Source organism: Rhodamnia argentea, chromosome 4, assembly GCF_020921035.1.
Source record: "Rhodamnia argentea isolate NSW1041297 chromosome 4, ASM2092103v1, whole genome shotgun sequence".
Classification (NCBI taxonomy): Eukaryota; Viridiplantae; Streptophyta; class Magnoliopsida; order Myrtales; family Myrtaceae; genus Rhodamnia; species Rhodamnia argentea.
This window is the reverse complement of record NC_063153.1, coordinates 26932861-26960011: the sequence shown is the minus strand read 5'-3', so window position 1 is coordinate 26960011 and position 27151 is coordinate 26932861. Positions and strand designations below refer to the sequence as shown.

The following is a 27151-nucleotide window of genomic DNA, read 5'->3' as shown; positions in this document are numbered from 1 at the left end:
CTTCCGTATTGGTCGAATCAGTCACCCAAGTGTACGACTTGTATGTTTCTTGATGCTTCAATTTGCTGAAGTTCTTTATGGTCTTATAATTGTCCATCATCAGAACATGCAGTTGGAGTAGTCAAATATTGCTCAGAAGATTTTGCTTCAGTCGAGACTCTAGATACCTGTCATGAGCTGTTTTACCGACGGTCACCTGTCACAGAGAAAACAAGGTGGTTTGACATTCACTTCATTATCCTTAGCTGGTTCAATGTTCAAGTCTTTGGATCTTCAGATAATCCAGTTCAGCAAATTTGTCTGTGTTGCTGTAGCTTTCCTTATCCTTGGTACCAGGATTTGTGGTCCGATGCCATTCTTTAACGGTTGCATAGGAATAGGAACTTTGTTGCAACTTGCTCCCAAACCATTTCCCATGGACACTCCTCCAACCGGAGTCGACGCTTTCTTGCACGCATAGTTCATCTCAAACTCTGTACAGTTGCTACACACCCGCAAGATTTGAACCATACTTTCACACATTATCTAAGCATCATGCGAAAGTCTAGGAAACCGTCCACATTTCGCTATGGAAATCATTGCTCCTTTCTTTTCATGTTGATGCCAAAGGCTGGAAATGACGGGTTTTATTCCACTAACCGGAGGTTGTCCCCCAGCTTCGAGACGAAGGACGAAGCTTTGGAGGGTAACAACTCATTGCGAGAAATTTAGTCATTGTTTTTGTAACAGCTCCATTCTTTTTATAGAAAACTCACTTGTTGGCAAACTGTAAGAACTAGATGTAATGGAGATTCTTCAGTGTTCTGTTGTAAAAAGATAACATTGTGGAAACAAGGAGGAAAGGAAGTTCCGACATATTATAGATGTCGCAATACACTTGCAGGTCTCGAAAACTAACGCCATTCCGAGAAAAGTAAATACGAGGTTTTACCGAGACGGACGGACGGACTATGCTTTTATACGCCCTTGGTTGGCGGAAACTTTCTTTTTCGGTCGAGCATTTGATCGGTGGAATACAAGGCGTGGACATCACCGATATAGGTATTTAGCTGTATGAACGGGATGATGCCCGCATTAGTAAACTACTGATCGGAACATTGGTTGGAGAAAAAAAGTGGTCCTAGTGAGACTAGCTCACCAAGTTTGGATAGTGATGCTAATTGGCTTTTCGAATAAGCGAAGAAGGCACATCAATATCTAATAATAACAGATCTGGACACATCACTTGGTAAATCAATTTAGTAAACCAATTTTGATTTGCCTAGCATGATTCATCCAAGAGAACCTTAGCTCTCATCCGCTTTGCCTCTACCCATAGTCTCTCCCACGAAGTTGGTGCCAACTTCGTTGCGACAACCACCAACGTCTCCGTCTCCTGCTGCTCGTCTCTCTATCTCTCCAGATTCTGTATGTATGTATGTATGTATGTATGTATGTATGTATGTATGTATGTATGTATGCGCGCTGAATTAGCATTGACAACTTGATTGGTGACAAATGGCGGTTTGCATCTATTGGCAACGTGTCTTGAACAACCAATGGCTGGTGCGCTTGTGAGTAAGGACGAAGATGGATGGATGAAATCACATGTCGTGCATCTAATTGCGCATTTAGAAATTGGCCTCTTATTGCAAAAAGTATTTTATGTGACTGTTACACCACGTAAGAGTGATAATATGGCATAACTGATCAATCGCTATTGTGTATATGCTATGACTCTCCTTCTATTCGGCACCCCGTTTGTCATACATCTCCCTTTGATTGGCTTGTTACGCTATTACATAAAATACCAGCTCCAGTTAAGGTAAGTACAAATGTCAATTCTTAAGGCATGCATGCCTTGGCGTCTTATTGTAGGAAGCCACATAACCTAGTTTTTTTTTAATCAAAACGAAAATCTTCATTTCACATGTAACAATTCATAACCTAGATGGAATGAATAGAGATCGTGATTTGGCCTAATAATGTTCTACATGTAACAACTATTCCATTGATTTTTTCCTAACCTAAATTCCAGATAAATTCCACTATTTATGCCTATTAATTCTATCATTTTTTTTAAAGTCTTTTTTGCAGTAATTTGAATTGACTGGAAACTTAATGAATCGTTTTAGATTGTCTCTTTAAAGTGAGATAGATTTCCAAATTGGGAGAAAATTACAATTAACCCTCTTTGAAGTACCAATTCGGGAAATATAAAGTATTTGCAGGGTTCAAACTGCAAAATTGGGGTTTTCTTTTCCTTTTTATTTAATTTTTTTTTGAAAGATTTTGTTGTTGTTGCGCATAAAAATAAATAGATAAAGAAAAATTATCTTACTTTATTTTATTTTTTCTGGTAACCCAATTCCATCGTCTACCTTCATCTTCTTCAAACAGCAATCTCCCAAATCTCTCTCCAAATCGAAAGCGAAACCTAACCACGTACCCGAAATCCAAATTAGGGCTTGGGGCTGCATTCGTTTGAAGGTCGGTTGAATTTTTTGTCATCTCTTTGATTTTTATGGAATTATTGGAATTCCGTAGCTGCTCTATTACTCCGTTTTGGATGTGAATTTGCGAACCATAATTTTGCGATTGAAGATTTTGGGGTCTTCATCGCACGATGAATCGAGGGGAAGTCGAGCTATCAACCTTTTGGATTTTTTTTTCCCTTCCCTTGAGACGCCTTTCTGTTGTGGATTTGGCCTAGTTTTTTGTGTATCTGTGCTTTACTATGTAATGGTTTGATGCCATGTTTTGGATTTTTTTTTTGTTAGATTACTGGGCATTCATTTATCAGTCGAGGCTTAAAATTTTGATTTTGATATATGATAAGGACCTAATCAATGATTGATTGTGTGCACTGATTGTGACTGAAGGCATCTATTTGGATTTTTCATTCATAGATTTTCTTTCATTAAAGGAAGATTGTTTGTTGTCTCTTGATCGGTGGCTTTCGATCGTGCTTTCTGTATTGGGTTCCTCTGATTCATATGCCTTAGGACTTATGCTTAGGATGGTTTTGACAATGATATTAACTTTTGCATATGAGGAAGTTTTACATTGAAAAGATCTCTAATAGAAGTGGCATCCTGTTGGTTTACATCTGGGATATTTGTTTTTTTATAGCATTGTCATTGGCATTACTTGTCAATGCTTTCCCTTTATCTAAGAAAAAGATCTCTATTAGAAGTCGCACCATGTTGATTTACATTTTTGATATTTTTCTTTTCACCATTATCATTGGCATTACTTGTCAATTGTTGTCCTTCACATTCTATGTTGCTTTTATAACCTACAAGAATGATCATATGTTTCCCTCGTTGGCTTTTCAGGTTCCCCTGTGTAGTGTGTGCATTGATCATGAAACTCAAAGGAAATAAAGTTCGGTTGCAGTGCAAAGAGGAACCAAAGATGAACATGCTGATAGAGAATGGTTGTCTGCCAGTTGTCAACAAAAGCCGATTCCAGGATTCTAATGTTGTTTCCTGTAGAATGTCGGGGGTGAAAAGACTCTCACCTTATTGCTCGTCTCAACTAAGAGTGAATGCTGGACACAGTCGCAAAAGGAAAGCAACAATCAAAGATAATGTGTTCTTGAGTGCCCCATTGGAAAAGGTAGATGCTGTTGCCTACCAACAAGAAATTCTGGGTGAAAGAAACATGCATACTTCCTTTGGCAATCATCTAGAACCTAATGATTCCGATTCAGATGCAAGCTCTGTCGGTAGTTGCAGTGTTGTAGATGATTGTTTCAATAGGTTGTCTAGTCGACCTTTGAGGGAGCCTAGTCAAGATGCCGATACCCTTTGTAGTAGCGCTGAATCATTTCGAGGACGTGATGATCAGCAAGACGTAACTTTCCCCCTTCCTCATGAGGAGGCTGTTGCAACTAGAGTTCATAGTTTAGAGTTGCATGCATATCGCAGCATTCTGGTGGCATTGTATGCTTCTGGACCCATGAGTTGGGAACAAGAAGCCTTATTGACGAATCTTCGTCTTTCTCTTAACATATCAAATGATGAACATTTGATAGAGCTAAGGAACTTAATTTCTTCCAGAAGAAGTCTTCATATTAGCTGATGGTCAGATTCGGTACTTTTGTCTATCTTTTATTGGATTTACATCCCTGTGCAGATAGCACCATGAAATTGTAAGAAAGCAGAGTACATTACATGTTCCTATGCTTCTTTTTAATATCTCTGCAATGACTATATGGTGAGGATATGTATTTAAAAGCATGTGTTTTTCCTGCAATAAAAGCGAATGCTATTGTTCTTATTCTGATTACCTCTACAAAGCAAGTCTCTATATTCTTTGTGGGCCTTTGTGATGGATCTTTCTATTTCTTGCTAGATTGTATGTATAGCACTGATTGATAAATTGTTTGTAGAATCTCTCTTTTGTCGACTTTCTTCTTGTATTGCAGAAGGGTCTTATATGACCTGATTAGACATTGGATCTTGGAAATTGTTTGTTTAGTAGGTTTGTGTATGTACGTGTGACTGGAACATAGGTTCGGTTCCTGATGAGACAAACATGTCCTGGTGCCTCATTCATTGAACTTCATGAATTATACAATATATGGAGCTAGTTTATGCTCTGAAATTTTGCACCAGCAATCTTTCTGATTTCCCTATCTTCCTGATGGCAACATTGGAAATCCAAATGTGAGGATATTATTGATATATGTCCCTGTATTTTCCAGGGTCGAAGTTAGAGGCAAGTATACCTTGCTTCGAAAACTTTAAACATGGTGCTGCGTTTGGTCTCTCCTGGCAGACCATGGGGCAATATCTGCTTCCATCCTTCTTCGAAAGAGAAGCATCACTACAAGCCCTGTATTATGCGGGGCTGAAGTTGGAGCCTTCTGGTCCTTGCTTCCAAAGGTCCAAAAATGATGCTGTGTTAGATTTTTTTTGGCATGTTCCATAGGGCAATGTCTGAATGCATTTTTTCTGAAAAAAGTGAATACATGGCAAAATTTGCAAATTTTCTAAATGATATGTTCTGATACATTACTCTCCATCACTTCAGTGAAGAGTGGAAACAGTCTGCCCTCCTGTTGTTTTCTGCAACGATGAGTATCCTGAAGAAGATTCCGAGATCTGGATCAGGTCATTTGCAAATGCTGAACTGCGTTCTCTTAAATGATGTAATTGCAAATTACAGCATTTATTGTCATAATTTATGTGTATGACTGCTTTGGATAAGCTGCATTTTCATTGCATCACTGTGAATGATGGCAATGGCAGCCATCTCAATCAACTGAAATGTTTTGAGCCGTTAGTTCATAAATATTTTTTGACATGCTGGCTAAGGATTTAAAAGAATGACGAACTTGCACTGGTTATGCAACTTGGTTCTCTGTCTCTCTCGCTTTCTCTCATGGATTATGGAAAAATGAATTGAGAAAATTGAAATTCACAGAACAGAGAAAATCTAAGGGTGATAGTGTTGAAGCATCAAAAGAGCTCATTGTGGCTGTAAGAGAAATTGCATACATTGCACTTCATGCACCAACTAGAGTCTTGATGAGATTGTAGATCCATCCAACATACAAAGGGACACATTTTGTGATCATGTTTGTGTCATTAGAATATTAGCAAGGTTTGAACAGCGGCATGAGTTGCTTTTGCCAGCATTATGTAGCAACCACATGAAAGTGTGAGTCTGACATTCTGTTCTTTTTTTTAAATCTATCATCTTTTTTTTGGTTGATCAACTTCTACGAAATGCTCATGCATAACAATCTTTCTGTGCCACGGGACTTTTGGTTATAATATATTATTCTGCAGATGTTGGTGATTGACTATTAATTCACCCTTTCAGTAGTACAATGATGTTAAGTCATTGCTATTTAGCTCTTTCCCAGAATCACACATTTTATCCAGGCAATTGAATGAAGTTAAGACATTGGGACTTCTTTCCTCTTTATACATAAATGTTAATGTGAATAGAACTGCCACCATTTGTTTGCTGGTTGGCCTTCCTAGATGCGGTGGTGCCCATGATTATGCTAGTGTTTCCTGTGATGGAGGTCATGATTATTTCACTAATGATTTTCTTCCTCTGAGAGTTATTCGTTAAAAGGGCCAAAAAGCCGAAAGAAAGATAGGTTTTTTCATAATATCCTCATTCCATGCAGGTAAAACTTTTTGCACCACAAAGATGTGTGCTAATAATTGCTAGAACTATTTTTTTGGAGGATCTATTTTTTAATGTGAATGCTCTTATGCAATTTATATTTGAAATGTCTCTTCTAGAAAATTAAGATGTCACTACTGCACTCAGTACTAGATCACAGAACCTGAAGTACATGGAATCCCCGTTTGAAAGAAGTGAATGGTTACACATTGCATGTATGAATTCATTGTGTCATGGATGTTTAGGTGGCACGGTAGCGGCCTTATTGTAATTGTTTGTAGCAGTTCCTTTGTTTTAATTCTTATAGTAACCAACGAAAATACGCGTTGTATCTGGTCCAGATTTTCTCGCATTTGATGATTGGATGTGTGGTCAAATTTTTGCTTGAGATCAAACTAGTACTAGTGAATATGTTCAATATTGACTACTAGGTGGATTGAAGGAGTCCATCTATTACCCTTAAATCCGTTTCAGGCATATCAGCATGTTGATGTTTCATCAATTGTGAACTAATTTCACATTTGAGGAGGTTTGAGTAGTGAAGTTCACCCAGTGAGCATCTTAGAAGTTTTTTTACTTGGTTTCCTCTAATTCACAAATTCTCTACCCTAACTATGTATTTAACTTTTATTCTTCTTCAGTACTACCACCTGCTGGAGAAACCCTAAGCTTGTTGCTGTTTGTTGGTGGTATGTGCCAAAGGAAATAAGCAGGCCTTTGTCTCCATTAAGGTTGACTTATATGTCGGAATAGTAATCAAAGTTTATGTTCTGTTCTGAGAAAAGACACGTGCGCTGATAATAGAATGATATGAACCTATTCTTCTAGTGAACAAGATAACCATCTCTTCTGGATACCGTGAGCTAGAATGTCATTCACTTGCGGCTGATAAGCTTAGAAGTCAGACGCACAATTTCAGGCCCTAGAGCACATGCATTCGATTGCGAATGCGAAATTTTGGATTTACATCGGAGCACCGAGACTCACAACTATAGTCTGAACATCCGGCTGCGGTCTTCATATATTTTTTTTGCTTTCAAATCCGAATCATTGATACTTGGCATACTGTTTTTTTCTTGTTTTTCAGCCTTGGGCAGGTTAAGTGAGGGCAATCATTTTGGTAACTGGAGATAGATTTTACCTTTAACCGCGCCAGTCATGTAAGGTATTTCTGGACCTGTGAAGCTTTAATTGATGAATAGTCAGTGCTGGTGATGTATTCTGAGTTATTACATTCATCCAAATGTTCGCCTCAGTTGTCCATATTCTCTATTGTGCGTGCCCAAGGCAGATAAAGGGGCATTAGATAGATGGCAATTTTAGGGTTTTGTTAGCTATGTGACTTCACTGAATAAGTAGAAACCATGAGGGAAACCCGAGCAGATGTAGATATTAAGCTACTGGAGCAACGCCTAAGGATTCTTTCATATAGCTTTTTAGAAGTATGAATGCAATTGCTACAGGACGTAACAAATGCTAATGCTGAATAGCTCGGGCTTGTATGATAAAGTTGAAACACAAGAAATGAATTTGGTATTTCATAGTGTCAAAGATTTATAGTACTGAAACTGGAAATAAAGATTCCTGCGATAATGTTCGAGAATCGAATGTTAGTTTCTTAATTCTTACCAAACTTGAAATTGTTGATAGTATTGATTGATTTTAGCAACATAATACTAACAGATGACATTTTAATTTGTCAAATGTTTTTTCCCCTTGCCAAATTAAATAACCGCTTCTTTACTGAATACATTAATTGAATTTTTATATATTTAAGTCCAAATCAGCTAGTTTTACCAATGGTACATAATCCTATCAAAGTGTTAGATATGTCCAATGCCTGATTGAGGTATCAAACATTGCCTATAGCCCCTAAATACTTAGTCTTGAACCCAAATGTCTGTTCTATATTGGCCTAGAGTTGTAGTTCTTATCACTGGGTGTACCAAACGCACATCCACTTGTCGGGTTCTCATGAGCCCGGTCCAGCGCATATTAAGTAAATCCTAATCTCGTCGCCTCCCCCTTTTGTTACTTTCAATCTTCTTCCTGCAGCTGCTTGTGCTTCTGTGCGTGCCTGTGTGTAACTGCATTCTATGGCCGGTGCTACATTCCTAGTATAAAGTAGCCAGCTTTCTTCTCTTTATGTGATGGACCAAATTGGTCGCAAATAAGTTTGTAGAATTTTTTCTTGTGATCTGTTGGCTGGGTTAAACAAATTTATTGGAAGACGACTCCGCTCGCTTTCTTCCTGTCTACAAAAACTCGGTTTTATTGTTATTTTGCTGTTTGGTAGATATAGGAAAGAGACCACTAAAACGAACCTTTTATTTCAGATTTATCAATAATATGTAGGCTTGGCAAAGTAAACCTACTAGTAATATATACCATATCAACCTTGCATTACGGCATATGTAATTCTTAGTTTTCTGGTTTTGGGTTTTATAAGCCTTGTTGAAACTTGACACTTCTGAAAGACCCTCGTCTCACTCCACACTGCAAAAGTATAAAATCCTCCTACACTGGAGCACATCAGAAAATCGAACTCTTACATGAGCTTAAGGGTTCCTGACGCTCAAGAGGACGACGTCGTCGACAACCGGACCACACAGAGAAGAGAAATCGTCGCTCCTCATGGTGTAGAACGTGCTGTAGAACATGATCCTGGTCCTCATGGACTCAGCCTTGAACCGGAGGACGGCGCGCTTGTACCCGCCTTTGCCCTTGGACTCATAGGGCACCTTGATGGTGTCCCTCCCAGCAAACGCCTCGACGATCATCGACCCCTCGCACGAGTTGCTCGCGTCTCCGACGGCGAAGAATAGGGTGTAGGCTTTCCCTGAGATGGTCCTGGCTACTTGAGCAATCGCGCTCTCTTTTCCGGCGACGAGCTCGACTGCTCTCTGGCCCCCAGGGACAGAGAAGTGGGCGGAGTCGATGTATTTGACTGCTTTGAGGGATTCTACCATCCAGCCAGGCAAGGGAGAGTGGTCATCCTCAATGTTCGGAGGGATCAATACTCCCCAGGACGTGTTTGGGAAGATGTAAGGACCCTCTTCGAAGCCACCGTTCTTCAGTAAGTTCTCTGGATAAAAAGAAGTCACTAAAATCATTGATTGTGTAAAAGGAACACATATGGAATTATGGATGAACTGATAATTATGCAGAAGTATTTCAAATTTCTGCAAATTCGGGATAATGTAGAAAGTGGTTCTCGGGATCGATCAGACCCCGTGAAACGCCTAAGCTTTTGGTAAGTAGGAGTGTATTATAAAGCAAATTAAGCTTTGAATCAAAGATGAGAGAACTCACTATTAGTTGCTCTAGGAGGATAGAGAGCCTTGATTGCTACCGAATCGATCAAGGGACCACAAGCAGGGTCCTCCTCGACTCCTGGATTGTGGACCACAATCTCAGCCACATCAAGCTCAGCCTGGAATGCCCAGGCATACGAGTCCCACCCGTTGCTGCTGTACAGGGTCTGCATCGGAAGCACCCCCCAGTCGGGCGCGACCGATATGTTGAGCCTCTCCTCCTGGGCGCACGTCCGGGCCGCGCTGAACGTGATTGAGTAATACATGCCCTTCACCACCCGGAGCCGCTGCTTGATCGAGGCCTCGTTCCCGAGCCGCACAGCGAACGAGCCCTCGGGGACAACCAACAGCATGTCACCCTGCTTCTGGCCTGCCTTGATGTACTCCACGAAGCCCGAGATCTCCCACTCGGGGAGCGCGTACTTACCGACCACCACCGTGCCTTTCATCTCCGAGGGCTTGGGCCCGAGCTCGAAGTTCCCGTTCGGCACTAGCCCTGCGCCGGAACATGAATCGGGACGTGTCTTAACGTATGATTGATTGACCGCGTCCACAACCATGTCCAAAATTCTATTCATTGGACAAGAAGGACACAGCACATGGGGCATAAGTTGTGACCTAGCATAAGCTTTATTACTAGCTCGGGGACCATTTCATATGCCCAGCTTAAGTACAGCACAGTTTATTGCAGGTGACGACCAATGACCGTATGAGTATCATTACGATTGCTTCTTCTTGCCTCCTCATTTTAAGCAAAAGTTGCAATGGCTCTCTGTGCTTGTGACTCATAATTCATACGTTTTCTCAGAAAAATGTCGGGGGCAAAAAAGAAAAAAACAAAGGAAGTAGTCCTATTTGCTTCTTCTGGTAAAATCCTGATAACTTGTGCAGTGCCCTTTGGGAGGTACCAAGAGTAAAGTGGGCATAAAATTATTGAATTCAGGGCCATGTGAAGCTTCTGCCAGCCTGAAAAGCCAGCTAAACAGTGGCCCCCATTGTGTGTGTACTAATCCCAGAACAGATTCAGAGGCATTGATATCCAAGATTCAGGATTCAATCCATGGGATTATGGAAAATTTTACTTAATTTAAGAATTGGGTTCTCACCAAAATCATTTACTTTGACAGAGAAAATCCTTCTTGAGTTGAATGATACCAGCATATTCCAGCCAAGAGAGAGTTAATACAAGCATGCTGATTGAGGATTACAGATAACGCAGCACATAATGAACCAGATCTTCAATTTGTCATAACTGCAACTGGGTATAGTTGTACATAGAAGACTGGCTAATCAAACAATTACTTGATGAGTGACCACTAAAGCTATTAAGTTTTCAAGCCAGACAGTACATGTTAGTGTCAAGTATTCGGCAGCTAACTAAATTTCAAACCACAGTTCAATGCTTGAATTGAGAAAAAGATACTTCCCTTCACTAAAAAAGAAAGAAAAAGTTTCGGAAGCTTACCGTCGATGAAGGCACAACCGAGGCGGCAGGTGGCGGAGAGCAGCACCGCCACCACCACTAAAACCGACCCTCTCATCGCCAAACGTTTCTTGCGGCTTCCAAAGAAGGAGGAGGAGGAGGAGGAGGAGGAGGAGGAAGAGGAGCTTTCAGCCTGATGTAGAGGAATATAGTTTGAGCAGAAGCAGATTGAGCAAGGGACTTATTTATATGCATGTGGCGATGCGAGAGGGCTCTATGATTTACTATTTTGACCCTCTAATTGTGCTATATCTTTTTGCTTGTAGTTAAAAGTCCTTGGATGTTATCTGGTGTAGGTCCAAGACACGACCCTAAATAAATTTCATTGTTCCTATTTTTGGGGGTTGATCTTTTAAATATCACATGGCTTCATCCCCTCGAGATGCTGCAAGGCGTGGCAGGAACACCATGTTTCAAGCACTACCATGTTGGGTGATGTCGGGGGGTTAATTCGGTCATTTGCCTCTTGGATTAAGTTTTTTTTTTTTTTGGGTATGGTATTATCGTATCATATTCTATTATAAAAGGCACACTGTGTGTCTTGTGTGCCATGTACAGGTTGCGAAATCCTGCTTTCTCCTCACGCATCTCTCCTTCCCTCGAAGATGGAGATTCGAACCTCTCACTTCCCCACTCGGAACTAAAATTAGATGCCGTAGTCATTTTTCTTGAAAGCTTGAACTATCGAAAAACGGAAACATGGTGTATATCAAAGTGTTTTTCTTAACACTTCCCTTTCCTTTCGTCCTTAGTGAATAGCTTAGTAATTAAACGTGTGATTTCGTTGCGACGGATCTCGAGTTCGAAATACGGTTTCTCCTGCTCGGAGTAATCCTGGGAGTCATGTCCGTCATGCAGACAATTCATTAGTAAGTTATTTTCGGTAAAACTTCTATCTCCCCCTTGTTTACTGAACTTAAGAAAAAGTACTCCTTTTCAATAGTTGGATTAATATCACGAAAATTTTTAAATTAATACATTTGTGACCACTTTACTCCAAACTAATTTTTTTGCCACAAAAAACCCCAAAAATAATACACATATAATAAATTTACCTTTCGTTAGTTCCGTTAAACTTTTCCATCAAATTGCTGAGTATGATAGCACGTGACATTTTTGAGTTTTTATCCTTCGTTTGTCACATGTGTACTAATTTGGGGTTCTTTGTGGTATTAATCCAATTTAATAAAAACTAACAGAGGTCAAATTTATCACAAATATATCGGTTTAGGATTTTTGGTGGTTAACAAATTTAGGATAAATTTGTTATACCAATTTGGTGCTTTTGGTGGTCAAAAAATTAGTTTGGACTAAATTTATCACATGTGTACTAGTTTAAGGTTTCTTGTGGTCTTTAAACCAAATTAGTAATAAAGTTATTTTGGTTCCATTTGTTTCACGGAAAATGTTATGTTTTCGGAAAAAAAATTTCGAAAAGTCATTTTTCAATAAAATAACAATATTTTTCAGTGTTTGACTAATACTTAAAAATGAATTAGAAAACGATTTTCTGTCTTTTGTCAAGGGAATGATTTTCCTAAAAAAATTTATTAACTAATTCTATTTTTAAAAATTATTTAATGTTTTCATATAAAAATATTTTTTATTTTTAGTTATTTTATTTTTTAATTGCTTTCTTTATTTTTTTCTCTTTATTTTTTCCTTCCTTATGTAATTTCTTCTCACGGTTCTTGTGGCCGCAGCGGTGGCCGGCGATCGCCCTAAGGCTAGGCTCGGCCTCGGCTCGACCTCGCCAACCTCGAGCGAGATCGAGCTTCATTGGATCTGGCGAGGCGAGCCTTGCTCGCTCAAGCTAGATCCAACAAGGCGACGCCTTCCTTGAGGCCGGCGACGTCGACACTCGCCTTGTCGGCCTTGGACGAGGCTAAGGCTCACCCGCCTCGCTCGCTCGAGGCCAAGCCTAGCCTCGGTAGATCTAGCGAGCTTGGCCTCCCTCAAGGCCGGCGACGCCAAGGCCTGTGTCGCTAAGCCTCGGGCTCGCCTCTATAGGCGGCCACCGTCGCCAAGATACGTTATTAGCGGAGGAAGAGGCGGAGAATGAGCAACAAAGAAGGAGAAAAGAGAAAAATAAAAAGAAAATAAAAATATTTAAAATATAAAAAATTTGAATTATTAAAAATAATTAAATAATGACAAAATAGTAATTCAAAAAAAAAAAAGTGTGAAAGAAAGGAGGAAGAAAATATGAGAAAAACATTTTCCTCTTTTCAAAATGAGGAAATCATTTTCCTTAGTTTTAGAAGATTTTTTTTGTTGACTAGAAAATATTTTCTATTGACCACTCATCCCCCCCCTCATACATCGGAAATTGGGGAAAATATTTTCCGTGAAACAAACGAAGTATTTATGTCTTTTTTTTTTCCAATCAATGACGTAACATATGTCAAGTGCTCAAAATATGCTTATTATTATAATTAAATATTCCCATAAGCACACATAACACGTATTCTTCTGATTTCCCATCATATAAAAATGAATTAGTCAATATTAAAATTCCATTATCTATGTTACCCTTTGTACCTTGAGCCGCACAATTTCCGTCCCCTCTATTACTAACAGAGTTCGTGAGGATAAGTCAAGCCGGAAAGTTCAAATGAAAGGGCAAAAAAAAAAAAAAAAACCACTTTTTGGTGCATTTATACAAAATCTATATGTACGAAGCACATGATATCATGTATCGAACATCATACGGACAGCTAAAGAATAAGCGCACGGTAGCGAAAGTAACGGGCAAGATAATAGAAAGCGAGAGTGCTAGAATAGCGAGAATTGTATATTTGTTGTAGTACTAACTAAAATAACATGTCAAGTTTAAGCAGTTAGGAAATGAGTATGTAATTAGATGAAGCGGATGAATCGTAATGCGGTCTCTTGCTTGTTAGGTAAATGACCAAAAGGGCACCAAGCGTCATAGTCATGGAGCTAATGCACACGGGTTTTGATTAGTGAACATGTGGCACTGTTGCATCTTTGCTTAGAGGGTGTTCCACGTCCTTCGAACTTCTGGTCTGAAGATGCATCCGTCAATCACTCTTAAATGATGCCTTCGCATTTCATTTTTCCGAGGAATTTGTACGGAAAAGAGAATCAGAGAATCTCGGATGTTGGAGGGTGAACATGTGCAGAGCAGAGGGAATAAATGGGGCTTGTGCTCTTAAAAGTTCCTGAGCATTAACAACATTAATATGATCATTAAGAAATGGATTGGGAATGGGGTTACTGACACAATAGTGTGAGATTTGTTGTAATATAACGTGCGGAAACTAACTCGGTTTATTAAATTCATCTAGGTGGGTTCTGATAGACGTATCTTCAGTATATCCGAACCGAAACATCCTCTTCAGCATATATAAGCGATTGTTCAAACTCTTCGTTACATAGAGCGCTTGAAGTTTTGCCCACAATGTCGCGGTATCCTTCTTCTCGCCTACTTCTATTAACACTTCATCCGACAAATTCAACAGGATTAAACTTCTAGCTTTCCTCATTACCACTTCTTTTTCAGCATCCATCATCGTTTCGAGCAACTCGGTCTTGACCTCCAATGCTTCTGCTAAACCTTGAGTTGTCAATAATGCCTCCATCTTGAGGCTCCATAACCAAAGTTGTTCCTCCCGTTAAACTTCTCAATTTCAGCATTCACTCCGGATATAATTGCAATCACGGGATATCCAGATAATAATCAGACAAGCAAAAGCACCAAATCACAATCTAGAATATCCGAACCCGCCGCTCCGATACCAATTGTTGTAATATAACGTGCGGAAACTAACCAAGATCTTGCAAATAAATCAATGCGAAAAGCCCAGAGAAATAACGATGAACAATAAAGGACACCAGAGATTACGTGATTCGGTCCGAATATCGGTACCTACATCCACGGGAGAGCCAGCAAGAACAATCCACTATAATCGGAGAATCGGAATTATAATCGCTCAATACGCTCGTGTTTTTTATACCTAGATTATACCCAAATCCAAAGTGTTCATAAATAAACAACTTAATTGGATGTAATAAACTCACGAACAAATCTTCTCTCTTCATACTTCTTCTCGCGATCAGAAGAGCGTCTCCTTCTGCTCGTCCTTGTCACGAAGGTGTCTCTGCGCAACTTCGTCACTATTTTTCCTCGTGCGGCTCGTCTCTCCAAAAAGACTCCTTTTCTTTTTGTACGGATATAGCAGGCATCAGAAAACCAAGGAAACAAAACCCTTGCTTTTTACTTTCCTCTAATTACTGCTGGGACCCACAAGCTTTCTTTGTACGACCACAAAAAGAAGAGTCACACTTCTTCTCAAAGTCTGACCATGTATTTTAAATATAACAAAATAAGTGAAATCCCTTTTGTCTTGTAGTGGCTAAGGAAATCTGCATAAGTTTTCCACGCGTCCCAATCCTTGATTCGTTAAAGATTTTATTTTTCCAAATCAATTTAACAAATCAATATATATCCGTAAATGATTTAAACTCGAGACATAAATATAACAAGATTATTGTTTGTTAAGGTCGGCAGGAAGGGGAGGGGAATATGGATTAGAGATTCTAATTATGAGCTTAGGTTAGTTTTTTATTTTTTTAACATGAGAGGAGGTACAATACTGATGATGTGCTTTCTCAAAGGTTGTTGAACCCAGGATTCCATATATGCAGATGCAGAACGTATTGTCCGTTTGACTGGGCTTTGGAAAAAGCCCTCTCGGAGCCTTACAGTTGTTTAGGGAAAATGCGAGCAGTATTTGGTAAATTTTGCGAAGAGTTTTTTGAAAATACAATTAAAGCCCTTTAAAGTTCTTTAGCCCAATGGAGGTTTGTAAGAGTTTTGAATTTTGAGCTTTTTTGAAATACTAATAATTTCCTTTTCTTCCAATTTTTATCCCGTTGAACTTTCAAATTTTCAAAAAATATGCTCAATTGGCGCGATGTCGCCGGCGGGCCACATCTAGCGCATGACCTCAAGCAAGGCTGCCTGGAATCACATGACCCCAGATGACGCTACCAAGGCTCAAACAAGGGCTATCGATGCTAAATATGGCTCTATGGGGACTTGAGCCCTACGTCGGTGAGGGGTTTTAGTTTTTTTTACAAAAAATTTAACAAAAGTCCTTTTAAGGTGTAGTTTGTTCCAAACAATATTTAACCAAAGTTGCTGCTCAATGCACTTTAAATTAGGATTTACCAAACACTTTCGTATTTCGGAAAAAACCGTTTAGCCTAAAGCTAGAAATTCACCCAAAAGTTTTCCAAAAAATAGTCTAACGAAACGTAGTCTTGCAAGATGAGTTATGATCGAATTTAGGGGTAAGTAGTTCTAGGGTTTGGTCCAGGTTTCACTTGGAGTCTACCCGAGGGAGTCGATTCCCTAATTTTTATAACTTGGAACCGACTTTTACGGAACCTACCCTTTCACAATTTCCTAGATCTACTCAAGTTTCACTAGTATTTTTAATTGAATGATTGCAAATTATCACTTCTAATGACCATCATTTGCTACCATAATACATTGATCGCAACTCATATTTAGACACACAAAGAATATGAAACATCAACGAAGTGAAAATCTCAACCGTAGAGATCGCCGGAAATGAAAACTCAAACTAGTGGTTCTAGATTACACACTCATCTTCAGACACCATGGAATATAGCGGGACAAGGTTTCACCTCTTACAACCTGAAAATTATCTTTCGGAACCGGTTCCCCAATTTTTACAATCCGAAACCTACCTTGAATACTCTCGAACATGAAATCGGACGGGTTCGGGTTCCCATCCTTTCCATTGTTCGATTTCCGACTCTATCCTAAAACCTTACTCACCCCCCTAATCGAATCTAACAAGCCACGCTCACATTCGACAATTTAACGACTAGAGAGCATGAATTTCTGAGAAATTATCAGGGAAATGAATCAAGAGGAATGTGGGCCCTCAAAGGCTGTGGGACTCAATCTTTGTTGGCCCCCCGGGGGGGCGGGGAGGGAAGGGAAGGGATTGCTGGGGCCTGCAAGAAAATCGCAGCTGACCTAACAAACAAAAACAAAAATTGAAAGAACAGATCCGAGGGCTAAATTGAATGATTGGACTGCATTTATGGGCCAACTTCAGAAGAAACGGAGCATGTAGGCCTTAGGGCTGAATCCAACACTAATCTCAGCCTCATCAATTTACCCCTCCTTATTTTAACTTTAAATTTTTTTTTTTTGCATTTTTCTCCTTCATTTGGCCCTGAAATCAAGGTCTCCTGCACACTTGAGTTATTGGGGCTTGCCCCTCCCAATTTTCATTGTCCTCATCTGGTATTTAAAAACACTTCCCACGCCGCAACATCTTTGCTTGAAAGTAATTTGTCTTTGCGTGGAGCACCGCTCTTGATTGCTTTTAAGGATTACATCTTGTCGGCTGCGCAAAAGATACTATGCTGCGAATGATAATGTTAATGATGATGCTGATTAAAAAGGGAAGAAGTTCTAATTATTTGATAACTTTGTCAAATTGGAAGTTTTGTCGGTCCATGCCATGTGCTAGATGAACAGCCTTTCTTTTTCGAAAAAAAAGAAAGAAAGGGTTTTCACCCACATGGAGGGTTTTTGCCTTGTTATATCAGAAAGGGAAATAGAAAATGCATGATTGGGTTTTAGGTTCATGTATATGCAAATTCCAGATGGAACAGGAAGTACTGATTTTGACGTTTTGACCATGACAATAGCATCCTTTACTTACATGTTGGTGCTCCATGGCCAGGGTCGATCAACCAATGCTTGGATTGGCATCTCTCAACACACCATACAAAATTACAATAAATCGTCGTAATTATATATAAAAAAAAATGCGGTGACATGTCGTACATTTCTAATCTCGATTATCTTAATCAAATATAAAAGAACTGAAAAAAGAAGAAGAAGAAGAAAGAGATTGTATAGAATATTGAAGAATTGATTCCTGCTCAGACTTTGAAGATTATCTGCAGAAACAAGTTCCCTCATGGTCATGCGTGAATTCATACTCCTTGTAGCTCAATCTTTGAACTGGTGCAAAGGGACTTCCTCTGCGTGGGGAGAAATGTCTGCTGAAAATGGAAATGGTGAGTAAAAGGTCGAGCCTTTGAGTTTGAGATGACACAGAGTTTTATTTATTTATTTATTGCATTTTGAGGTATTCCAAGATTGGAAAGAGACAAATCAATCGGTGCCGATTTCTTCTTCTTTCGGGGACAAAATCTTTTAAGAACAGTGGGATTAACCATCAAAATGAGACCACGCACATGCATGCATGCGGATAGTGCCACTGCATTGATGAACTGTCTTCTGATGAGATTGAGGGTGACTCAAACCCTTGTCTTCAAAAGGAGTTGTTTGGCTAATGTTGTGTGTGTGTGTGTGTGTGTTTTACATAATTCATAGATAAGAACCAGTAAAATTAAGAAGAGAAAAATTATTAAAATGTGTCGGAAAGTTCAATCCCAAAATTTAAGTTAACGAATGAAGGGAGATCACATGTATATAAAGCGTAAATAGACCCCATAGTCAAAGCGACGAATTTAACGAACCGGATGGACACACGCGAAATAAATTGAGGAAAAAGCCGGCTCTGGTACCATGTTAGAAAGTCTAATTCGAAATGCTTAAATTGATGGTTGGAGAGAAATCAGCTAATTAAGTAGTGTGAGATACTTTAATATCTTGAAATATCGAGGGAATTGGCGAAGGGGGGGAGATGTCAAAAAGCTTTGGACCTACAAATAATTAACGTTCATTCCTCCAAGTCCTCTAAATCTAGTCTATCCTACGATGCAAACAAAGTGCAACTGCTACATAAGTTCCAATTGGGGTTTTGGCCACAAATTTGACTGGATAGATAGCACCATATCCAGTATATATCTAGAAACCATACCATAGGATTTTCAATTAATATTTGTTGAGTCGGAGATGATTGATGTATGCATGATTATGAAAGAATGGAAAAACTGTGCCACAAGTTCTAAACTTATGTACGGATCGCAACCAAGTCGTAAACTTTTCAATTGGTAAAAGGACATATGGAATGCCAATATTTGTGTGTGACACTCATTTTAGTGTCAATATATTTTTTTTGAATCACTAAGTGCCAATTTGGAGAAAAAACAATCACTTAGTGCCAATTCCAGCCAAAAAAGATTACTTAAGTGCCAATTTCGGAGAAATAGTACATCCGGCATTTTTTTTTATTAAATTCTTAATATTATATGAATTTTTTTTTAAAAAAAGTCTATCCACATGGAATCCATGTGGCAATTTTTCTTTTAAAATTCAGTCCACGTGGACTTTTAAACTAAAAATTAGGTTAATTTTTTTTAAAAAATTAAAAGTAAATAAAAAATAACTTAAAAAATCGAAAACAAAAAGAAGTAGAAGAAGAAGAAGAAGAAGCAAACTTGCAATTGTAGTGGTGAGGGCTCGCCGTCGCCGCTCGCCGTCGCCGCTCACCATCGCCAGCAGGCGTTGGTGTGCGGCGAAGGCCATGATTGATACTTTTTTTAAAAATCTTTTTTTTAGTTTTTTTATTTTTTATTATTACATGGATTTTTTTATTGATTTTTTGCTGACTAGGATGCTTCAGCAAGCCACATAGGCGCCACGTATGATTTTCGATGAAGTTCACGGGAGTTGGTATTGAAATAACCGTTTTAAAAAAAAAAATTGGCATCAAAGTGAGTACCGTACATAAATTTTACCACCCCTAGTGTCCTTTTGCCCTTTTCAATTGATTCGTTCTAATTATAAACCTCTTGCAAAAAGTGCAACGAGTCTTAAATATTTTCATTAGTTTAATTATCTCCTAAACTTTTACTAGAAAATACGATTAGTCCCAAAACTTACATGTAACACTACAATTTACTGTCCCATGTTTTATAAAACGCAGGCAATTTTAGTCACTGTTCATCAAGAGGACTTGATCTAAATTTTTTTTTTTTTTTACCATGTTTGGGACTTAATCAAACCGATTAAAAATTTTAGAATTAGATTGCATTCTAGATGCAAGATTTAGGACTTTCATTGCATTAACTCGTCCCCATGAAAGGGCTCTTCCATTTTGATTCGAAAAGGATAACACTTTTAAGTTTCAACGCAAGCACGAGTCACTGTCCAGGCTGCTAGTGATAAATGACATCCTACCCGACAGACAAATCTCTCCCCACAAGAGGACCTTCTAAAGAGCTTCTTGGACACATTTGGACGAGTGCAAATGGAGAAATGAGAAACGATTTCAGGAACAATAAGAAGAATGCACCAACTAGATTAATACGGTGATTCGATACCCTCGTCGATAGATCTATTATGCATTTGAATCCCGAAAGATGAATGTCACGGATGGTAGTTCGTTTTCTTGAAGAGTCATGGGCCCCGTCGTATGCTGGTGCAAGCTGCTTAGCTTTGGAGGCGCCGTAACTTTTGTTGATATACATGGGTGAGCAGTGTTAGAAAAATTCTACATCAGAGAATTGGTATGGTATGAAACAATTAACATATCCAAATTGGCCTATAACTCATCGACTAAAGCTTTGAGTGAAGGTGGGTTTAGCTAGATATGTTAACGGGCTCGGACTTGAGCTCCCTCTTGGTGATCTCCTCGGGTAATGGAATCGTGCTTCAGTGGCACGCTCTTACACGGATGAACAAGAATTGGGGTTATAAGTCGAGCTGTTGGCCATGATAAGCGGCAATATGCATAAGATGGTCTTTGCTAATGAGAAGCATTTCGTTTGTTCTCTCTTTCGTTTCTCTGCAAATCATCTCGTCGATTCAGAGTGAGCAAAGTGATCGAGATGAGTTAGATTTCTAGACTCGATCTATCCAACACAAGATAGAAGTCAGGGCAAGAGGGACAAAGAGGGAGATGACACATAATTGCAGCAACCCCATACCTCCATAACCATTCAAAGCTGGTCTATATGATTGGCACCAGCAAGTGCCCACTAATAACTTCTTTGGCCCTTGTTGCTCAACCTAAGAGTGGACAGCTAATATGTTTCGCTTACTGAATAGGATTCTGTGGCCGGTCCGCGACCCATGAATGCTGAAGGTGTCCTTGGGGTGATCTCGTAGGAACTACGGGGAAAAGATTTGTTTTGATCGAAAAGTTTGGAAAAGTTCACTAAAGCCTTCTATACAGAATTACACAAACTTTGAGATTTTTTAATCTACACAGTTGAATCACCACTTTTTCATAAAAATATGGGGTCAAGTCGTTTCGATGAACAATATCAAAAATTGCTAAAGTAGTGCTTACAAATCGATTCGACAGTGGCCATTTTATAGTTTTTGACCTCTACAGATTCTGGATCTATCTTCTTTTATCTGATCTGCTCACTCCAGGAGGATCAAGAGATGGGGGGACAGCCTGCACGACACGATGTTTCATTACATGGCCAATACTTGGCCAAGCACACGAAGAGATCACTACTGCCCACCAACCTTCCCTTACCCTCCCTCTGTATTAACCTTCTTTTTTACCATTTTCTTCCCCCCAACACAATTTTTGATAAAAGTAACAAAAAAATCCTAAGTTTTTCCACTTATGCCAACTCAATTGTAAAATTCTCAATTGTGCCAATTTATTCACAAACTTTTTAGCTATTTACCAATGTTAGTCCATCCAGCCATTTTTTAACGGGAACAACTAACATGGACTCCAGCCATTCTACGTGACACGGGCACCAAATCTAAGTGACAATTGCCTTGCTAGTGACGGCCCCGGACGAGGGCCTTCACACCCTTGCTCGCATTTGGCAAGGGTCGCGTCACCGGCCACGGGCCAAGTAACCCTCATCTAGCTCTGGCAAGGGCCTTTGCGTCCTCGCCCGCAATCGGCGAGACAACAATGGCCCTAGACAAGGCCATGGCTATCTTGCCAGTTGCAAGCGAGAGCTCGCCTAGTGGCTGTCCAGGGGTCGTTGGCCAAAATAAATAGAAAAAGAAAATCAAAGGAAAAAATAGTAAAATGCTAAAACTACTATAAAATTATCCACTTCAGTCTTGGAGATATCAAGAGAGTTTTTTTTTTTTAGGGGGGGAGGGATGTTTTCAAACTTAAACTTTTCAATGATTTCCGGCCAAAATTAGCTAAATTGACAAATTATGAAAAGGTTTTTAAGACTTAATTGATACAATTGAAAAATTTAAGTTTGAAAACATCCCCCCACCCCAACCACACACACGCACTCTTCTTTCACTACGAACTTAAGGGACGTGGATGATATAGAACAAATGATTTCGCTCATTGATATTCGTACACGGACTTTTGCAGAATTGTACACGAGGCAAAGATACTAAAGCATAGAAAGATTTGCCATAGCCCTCTGTCGAATGCATAAGAAAGTCACGGCCCGATTCCTACCCACCTCAGTTGGATTTCACGCACTCCTTTACCATTTCTCTGCACTTCTGGTAACAAACTCGGCGACAATGCAGTGATTCGGGTGCCTCGTTGTACAGCCATGAATCAAGACGCATGAAGCATGTGGAGGGAGCATGATCGAACAATTCACTTGTTGCATGATGCGAACATTCGAAAACATTGATAGATAAGTCAGTCTCGTTCTTAGATAAAACATCTGTTATCCTCGCAAGCCAAGCCATTGTTACCTTTGCATGAACAAATCACAACAAAATCAGGCATGTCATTGATGCTATACATTCTTACGATGCCTCTAAAAAAGGAATGTTTTGACAGAGGGCTGGGATCAGTAATAAGTTCCCCCTACCAATTTGTCGACTGATTTACGCATGAAATGTTATTTGCAAGAGCACATTCCAGCTCATTATACTCAAACACAAGGGAAAATACCTGTTTTTTTTTTTTTTTTTTTTTTGGCCTGAACTTCCATATAGTGCCAAACACAAATTTGCTAGCTCTAAGTTACATAATTATTACAAGAACTCAAAAGCTAAGGCGGGAAAGCTTATATTGGCGCACATACCAAGACGAAACATCAAATTTGGCCCTCCAAAGGAAACTCTTCGCATGAAAAAAGATCACATTAAAATGGCATCAGCGATTAATTGGAGTATGCATCCCATCTACAACCCTATATACTGCATTGCGGGGACATCACCAATGTGTCGTGTAGCAGGATGCTGTATACATTAAGGCCCTACAAAAAAAAAACATATGATCATATTACAGTTACTAAACCGAACGACCCCCATTAGAATACGTAATAATGTGCCGAACAAAAGCTTCACTACCAAGTGCTACAGCTGATATCATGCAATAGAGTGATACTGTAAGATTCTCAGGCCATAAGCGATCACACAACTTCTGAAATAAGAAAGTACTCACATGCCTAGAGCTGTGGAATGGTGAACCAGGCAGTTTAGACTTGCAAGGGGAGACTATTTGTCCTAAATACAAACTGGTGTTTTCCTAACCATCACTAGAAGCTATCATAAAATAAAATATACACAGACACCTTCCTTCCTGACTGACACAATGCTCTTTCCTCATGGAGCATCCCAAAGGAAAAATGATTTGAACAGAAAATGGGAGCTGATCTGAATGGGAACATTGACCTGCTCCCTCCAGAAATGGAGTGAGAAATGCACACTAAATAGAACTTCACAGCAAGTGTACTTCTTTTCTGACAACTTGCGTTTCATCTCCTTCCAATGGAAAATGCCCCCGTTTTCACTCCCTTCAATCTCCCTGTACTGGAACACAATTTATTGTCCCTCATATTCATTCCTCCACCTCCATTCTCGTCACTTTCATGCCTTCCCAAAGGTTCCTCCCAAACACAGAATAAGAGAACGTCTAGTATATAATGTCAAGCCTACCGAAATTGATTTGAACAATGCAAAATCTGATAACCAGAAGGTAAACTTACTATAGAGGGTAACACATTGACATAGTGTAGATTCTGTGTAGCCAATTTCAGCTTCTCGTTAATGGGACCGCCATCCACAAGCAGAACTTTTTTAGCGCTCTCCATTTGCTCGACATAGTTTACAATGTTCTTTGTCTTGTGAGTCAGGATATCCATATCTTCAAATACCAGAAGCTGAATAGTTGGCACTCATCAATAGCCAGGAAATACTAGATCAAATTACAGCTATATAGAGAAAAGAAAGGAAGATTTGCATATAGAATGGAATCATTTTGAGGTACAGTGGTAGTGAAGAGAAGTAAAATTGTTAACATGACAACTACCAAAGCAAAAGGTTGCTGAATAGCAACATGGTTAAAAAATAATCAAATGATTGGGTCTGTTTCGGATGTCTCTTGCGTTTTCTTTTTCTTTAGTGTTTGAATTTGACTTTTCTTGATGTCAAATAACTGAAAGCCCAAAACCTTTCAAACCCACAGATGTTAATATGTGCGTGTTTAGAATCTTTTCCTAACTGCAGACATTGAAAACCATCTTTCGGTTTTCAATATTTTGAAGGGAAAGCAAAAAGTTCATATCCAATAAAAACACACCCTAATCTAAAGATGCTGCTCTGCAAAAAAAAGGAGGTCATGAGCACAAGGATAACGAAGTAGGCAAGAAACTGACTCTAGGACATTACATGTCAAGACAAACTTGACCACTGGATTACCATATTGAACAATCAACAAGTAGAACATTCAAGAGCAGTGACAAAGATTCACCTTTCCTTCCCCAGCACATGCAGAGAGAGCTATCTTCAGCCCCAGGCGCTTAACCTTTTTATTCAGCTTAATAGCATGGCTTCGTGGCTTTGGGCCATGCATCGTAGCACCACCTCTAAACTGTTATCCACCAATTGGCTTGTCAGATTTTACACGAACATCTCAGTAGAAACGGAACTCTATAGCAATTAAGCAAAACATAACCAAACCTGAGGCCCACGCCTACTACCATGCCTTGCTCGACCAGTGACCTTCTGTCACCATGGTTTTTTGCCTGTCCCACTGACCTCTTTTAGTTGAATGCGTAACCTGTAGATGAACCCATCAACATACTATAAAATTTCCACGAAAGTTTCTCAGAGCAATAATCACATTCAGCATTCCAAAATGGTGGGAAAATAAAATAACCCACTCAATGGAAAGATAGTAGTCTATCAATGGTTTCTTCTACAATACTTTAGATGCTTCTCAGAGCAGTAAATAAAATTCAAAGTGTTATTCAGCACATGAAGCTATATGAAAAGATATACATCAAATACAAACATCAGATTTCAAAGTGCGTAATATTGTTGTACAAAACCTGCTGTCGTTTTGCAAGCTGCCATCTCACAACACGATGAACAATATCTTTTCTAATAGGCACATCAAAAACATATCCAACTAAGACCATCAAGCCCTTATCTTCACCAAGAAAGTTTGTTACTGGAATGACAAGGTCTTGGTAAAGTCCTGTAAGAACATCTTATAAGTAAAATACAACAGCAAATAAGCAGAATGCTGACATCTCCCCATTGAAAGCAAATATTATTGACAAGCCACTGTACTAGATCCTACATTCACTCAATACTCCTGAAAATCTTATTATTTTTTTTAGACACGAAACATTCAAGGAAATATCTTCTTGAGTGCTCTTCTAATGTTATAAGTTCTGCAATGCATTTCAAACCTCTGGATCAATTCATGCTTTCCCTTGTTTTTTAAGCAATTCATGGCTTCTATTTCTACATTTCAAGTTGCATTTCCAGGGGCTACCGACACATGAAAAGATGACCATTCTAATCCTCAGTATCTTTTACAAGAAAGACAATGTAAAGCCCGTTCCAGTCATACCTATCTCGCGATCAGGCACAATTACTTTCTTCTCGGACAATAAGTCAGAAGGGAGGTCAGCTTCACCATTAGGAGTCAGTATTGAGGTTGATAGCCATCGATGACCAAAGAAAAAATAACCATCCTACATGCAGTTACATAAAACACACCCCTACGTCAAGCGTTAAAGCTAAGGATGGGTTTATCTCATGTTCATCAATCAATTGCTATGGACTCTAGACAGTACAAAGTACTACAAGCCGAGTCTGCTTCAAAGGCGAGAGCACATACCAAAGTAAATAATAAAGAGTTCGCAACATCCTAATTTGTGATTTGAATCAGTAGAATACCATCATAAGCATTAAATCGCGTGAAATCCTGGAGCAACCTCAGAATTGGCCGTCTTTTACATTCACCTCATGTATTTATCACATAGAAGTAGAACATGAACGTACACTCAATGATCGAGAAAACTCCACACTGGATAAGCTCTCTTGCGAAACGAGGCCCTGCAAATCAATCAAGAAAAAAATACAAAAGCATTAACCATCTCAGTGGACAATCAAAAGCAAGAATCCCTGTAGTCAAACAGATTAAAAGGAAAGCAGAACATTCCCCCACCATGAAGACAGTGAGAAGAACCATTCGCGACCGAAACCGAACCGACATGCCTCCATTGGCCCAACGGGCCGAGCAAACGTATCAGCCTCCTAGAAATCGACAATGCCATGTCCCTAACTCAGCAGAGAACGTCACCTCCTCATCTGCCATCAACAGAATAAGCCACAGACACATCAGAATGAAATTCATCGTTTTCCTAAATCATTTCTAGCATCACACACTCGAATTAGCGGAATGAATTCACCGAAGCACAGCTTCTTCATTACATGTGAATTGGCACAACGACAATAGATTTAAAACTTTTTTGATAATCTTTTCATCTCTTTTCCCTTCTCTCTCTTTTGAAGCTCATTCTATACCACACCAATGCAAAATCTTGCTTGAAAGTCATTGTTTTTGTGTGGATTTGAGTGCCTTAAGGATTACACCCTGTCGGCTTCCCACTCTCTTCCACACAATAATAATAATAATAATAATAATAATAATAATAATAATAATAATAACGACGACGACGACAAAAAGAAAAAGGGATCGAGTTCCAATTATTTGATATCTTTTCACAAAAGGAAAAAAGAAGGAAATTTTGTCAATCCGTGCAATGTGCTGGTCAAATATGGTGAAATGACTTCGAAGAAAGGCATAAAAATAAATATGTCTATACATGTCATTGTTGACACCTAAATTTTGATTATTTAATAATTTGCATAAAAACTAGGGATTAATTTTAGTCCCTACAAAAAAATATAACTAAATCATCTTGCATTTAATTCATTTGTTCTTATTATTGTTAACTTGCATTCACATTTCACATTTGAGTCGGACCGGTGTTGGACGAACTTGACCTTTGAGGGGTGTGGACAAAAAAAGGGGTACGA

General features: G+C 39.2%; 2 protein-coding genes and 1 pseudogene across 9 annotated transcripts; 1 reads left to right on the top strand and 2 right to left on the bottom strand.

Moving 5' to 3' along the window:
• The first annotated feature begins 2345 nt into the window (after nt 1–2345).
• Nucleotides 2346–13726, top strand: LOC115743451. 8 transcript variants are annotated; one of them, XR_007198057.1, is made up of 6 exons: nt 2346–2469; nt 3318–3600; nt 4691–4871; nt 5020–5099; nt 5943–6420; nt 13715–13726. XR_007198057.1 is itself a non-coding variant. In XM_030678226.2 (2 exons), the coding sequence occupies exon 2, from the start codon at nt 3346–3348 to the stop codon at nt 4063–4065; it is 720 nt and encodes a 239-aa protein (XP_030534086.1). In that variant the 5' UTR covers nt 2346–2469; nt 3318–3345; the 3' UTR covers nt 4066–4722. The 8 variants fall into 8 exon arrangements, 1 of the variants encoding a protein (XP_030534086.1); XR_007198054.1 differs by lacking the exon at nt 13715–13726 and adding an exon at nt 8185–8378 and having other exon boundaries at nt 5943–7289; XR_004015691.2 differs by lacking the exons at nt 5943–6420; nt 13715–13726 and adding an exon at nt 6771–7322.
• On the bottom strand, nt 8441–11096 carry LOC115743450. The gene is made up of 3 exons (XM_030678225.2): nt 10909–11096; nt 9442–9939; nt 8441–9214 (listed from the first exon to the last, which is right to left on the bottom strand). The coding sequence occupies exons 1-3, from the start codon at nt 10982–10984 to the stop codon at nt 8688–8690; spliced, it is 1101 nt and encodes a 366-aa protein (XP_030534085.1). The 5' UTR covers nt 10985–11096; the 3' UTR covers nt 8441–8687.
• Nucleotides 13727–22967: 9241 nt separating the features above from the next.
• On the bottom strand, nt 22968–26385 carry LOC115743471 (annotated as a pseudogene).
• Nucleotides 26386–27151: the final 766 nt, after the last annotated feature.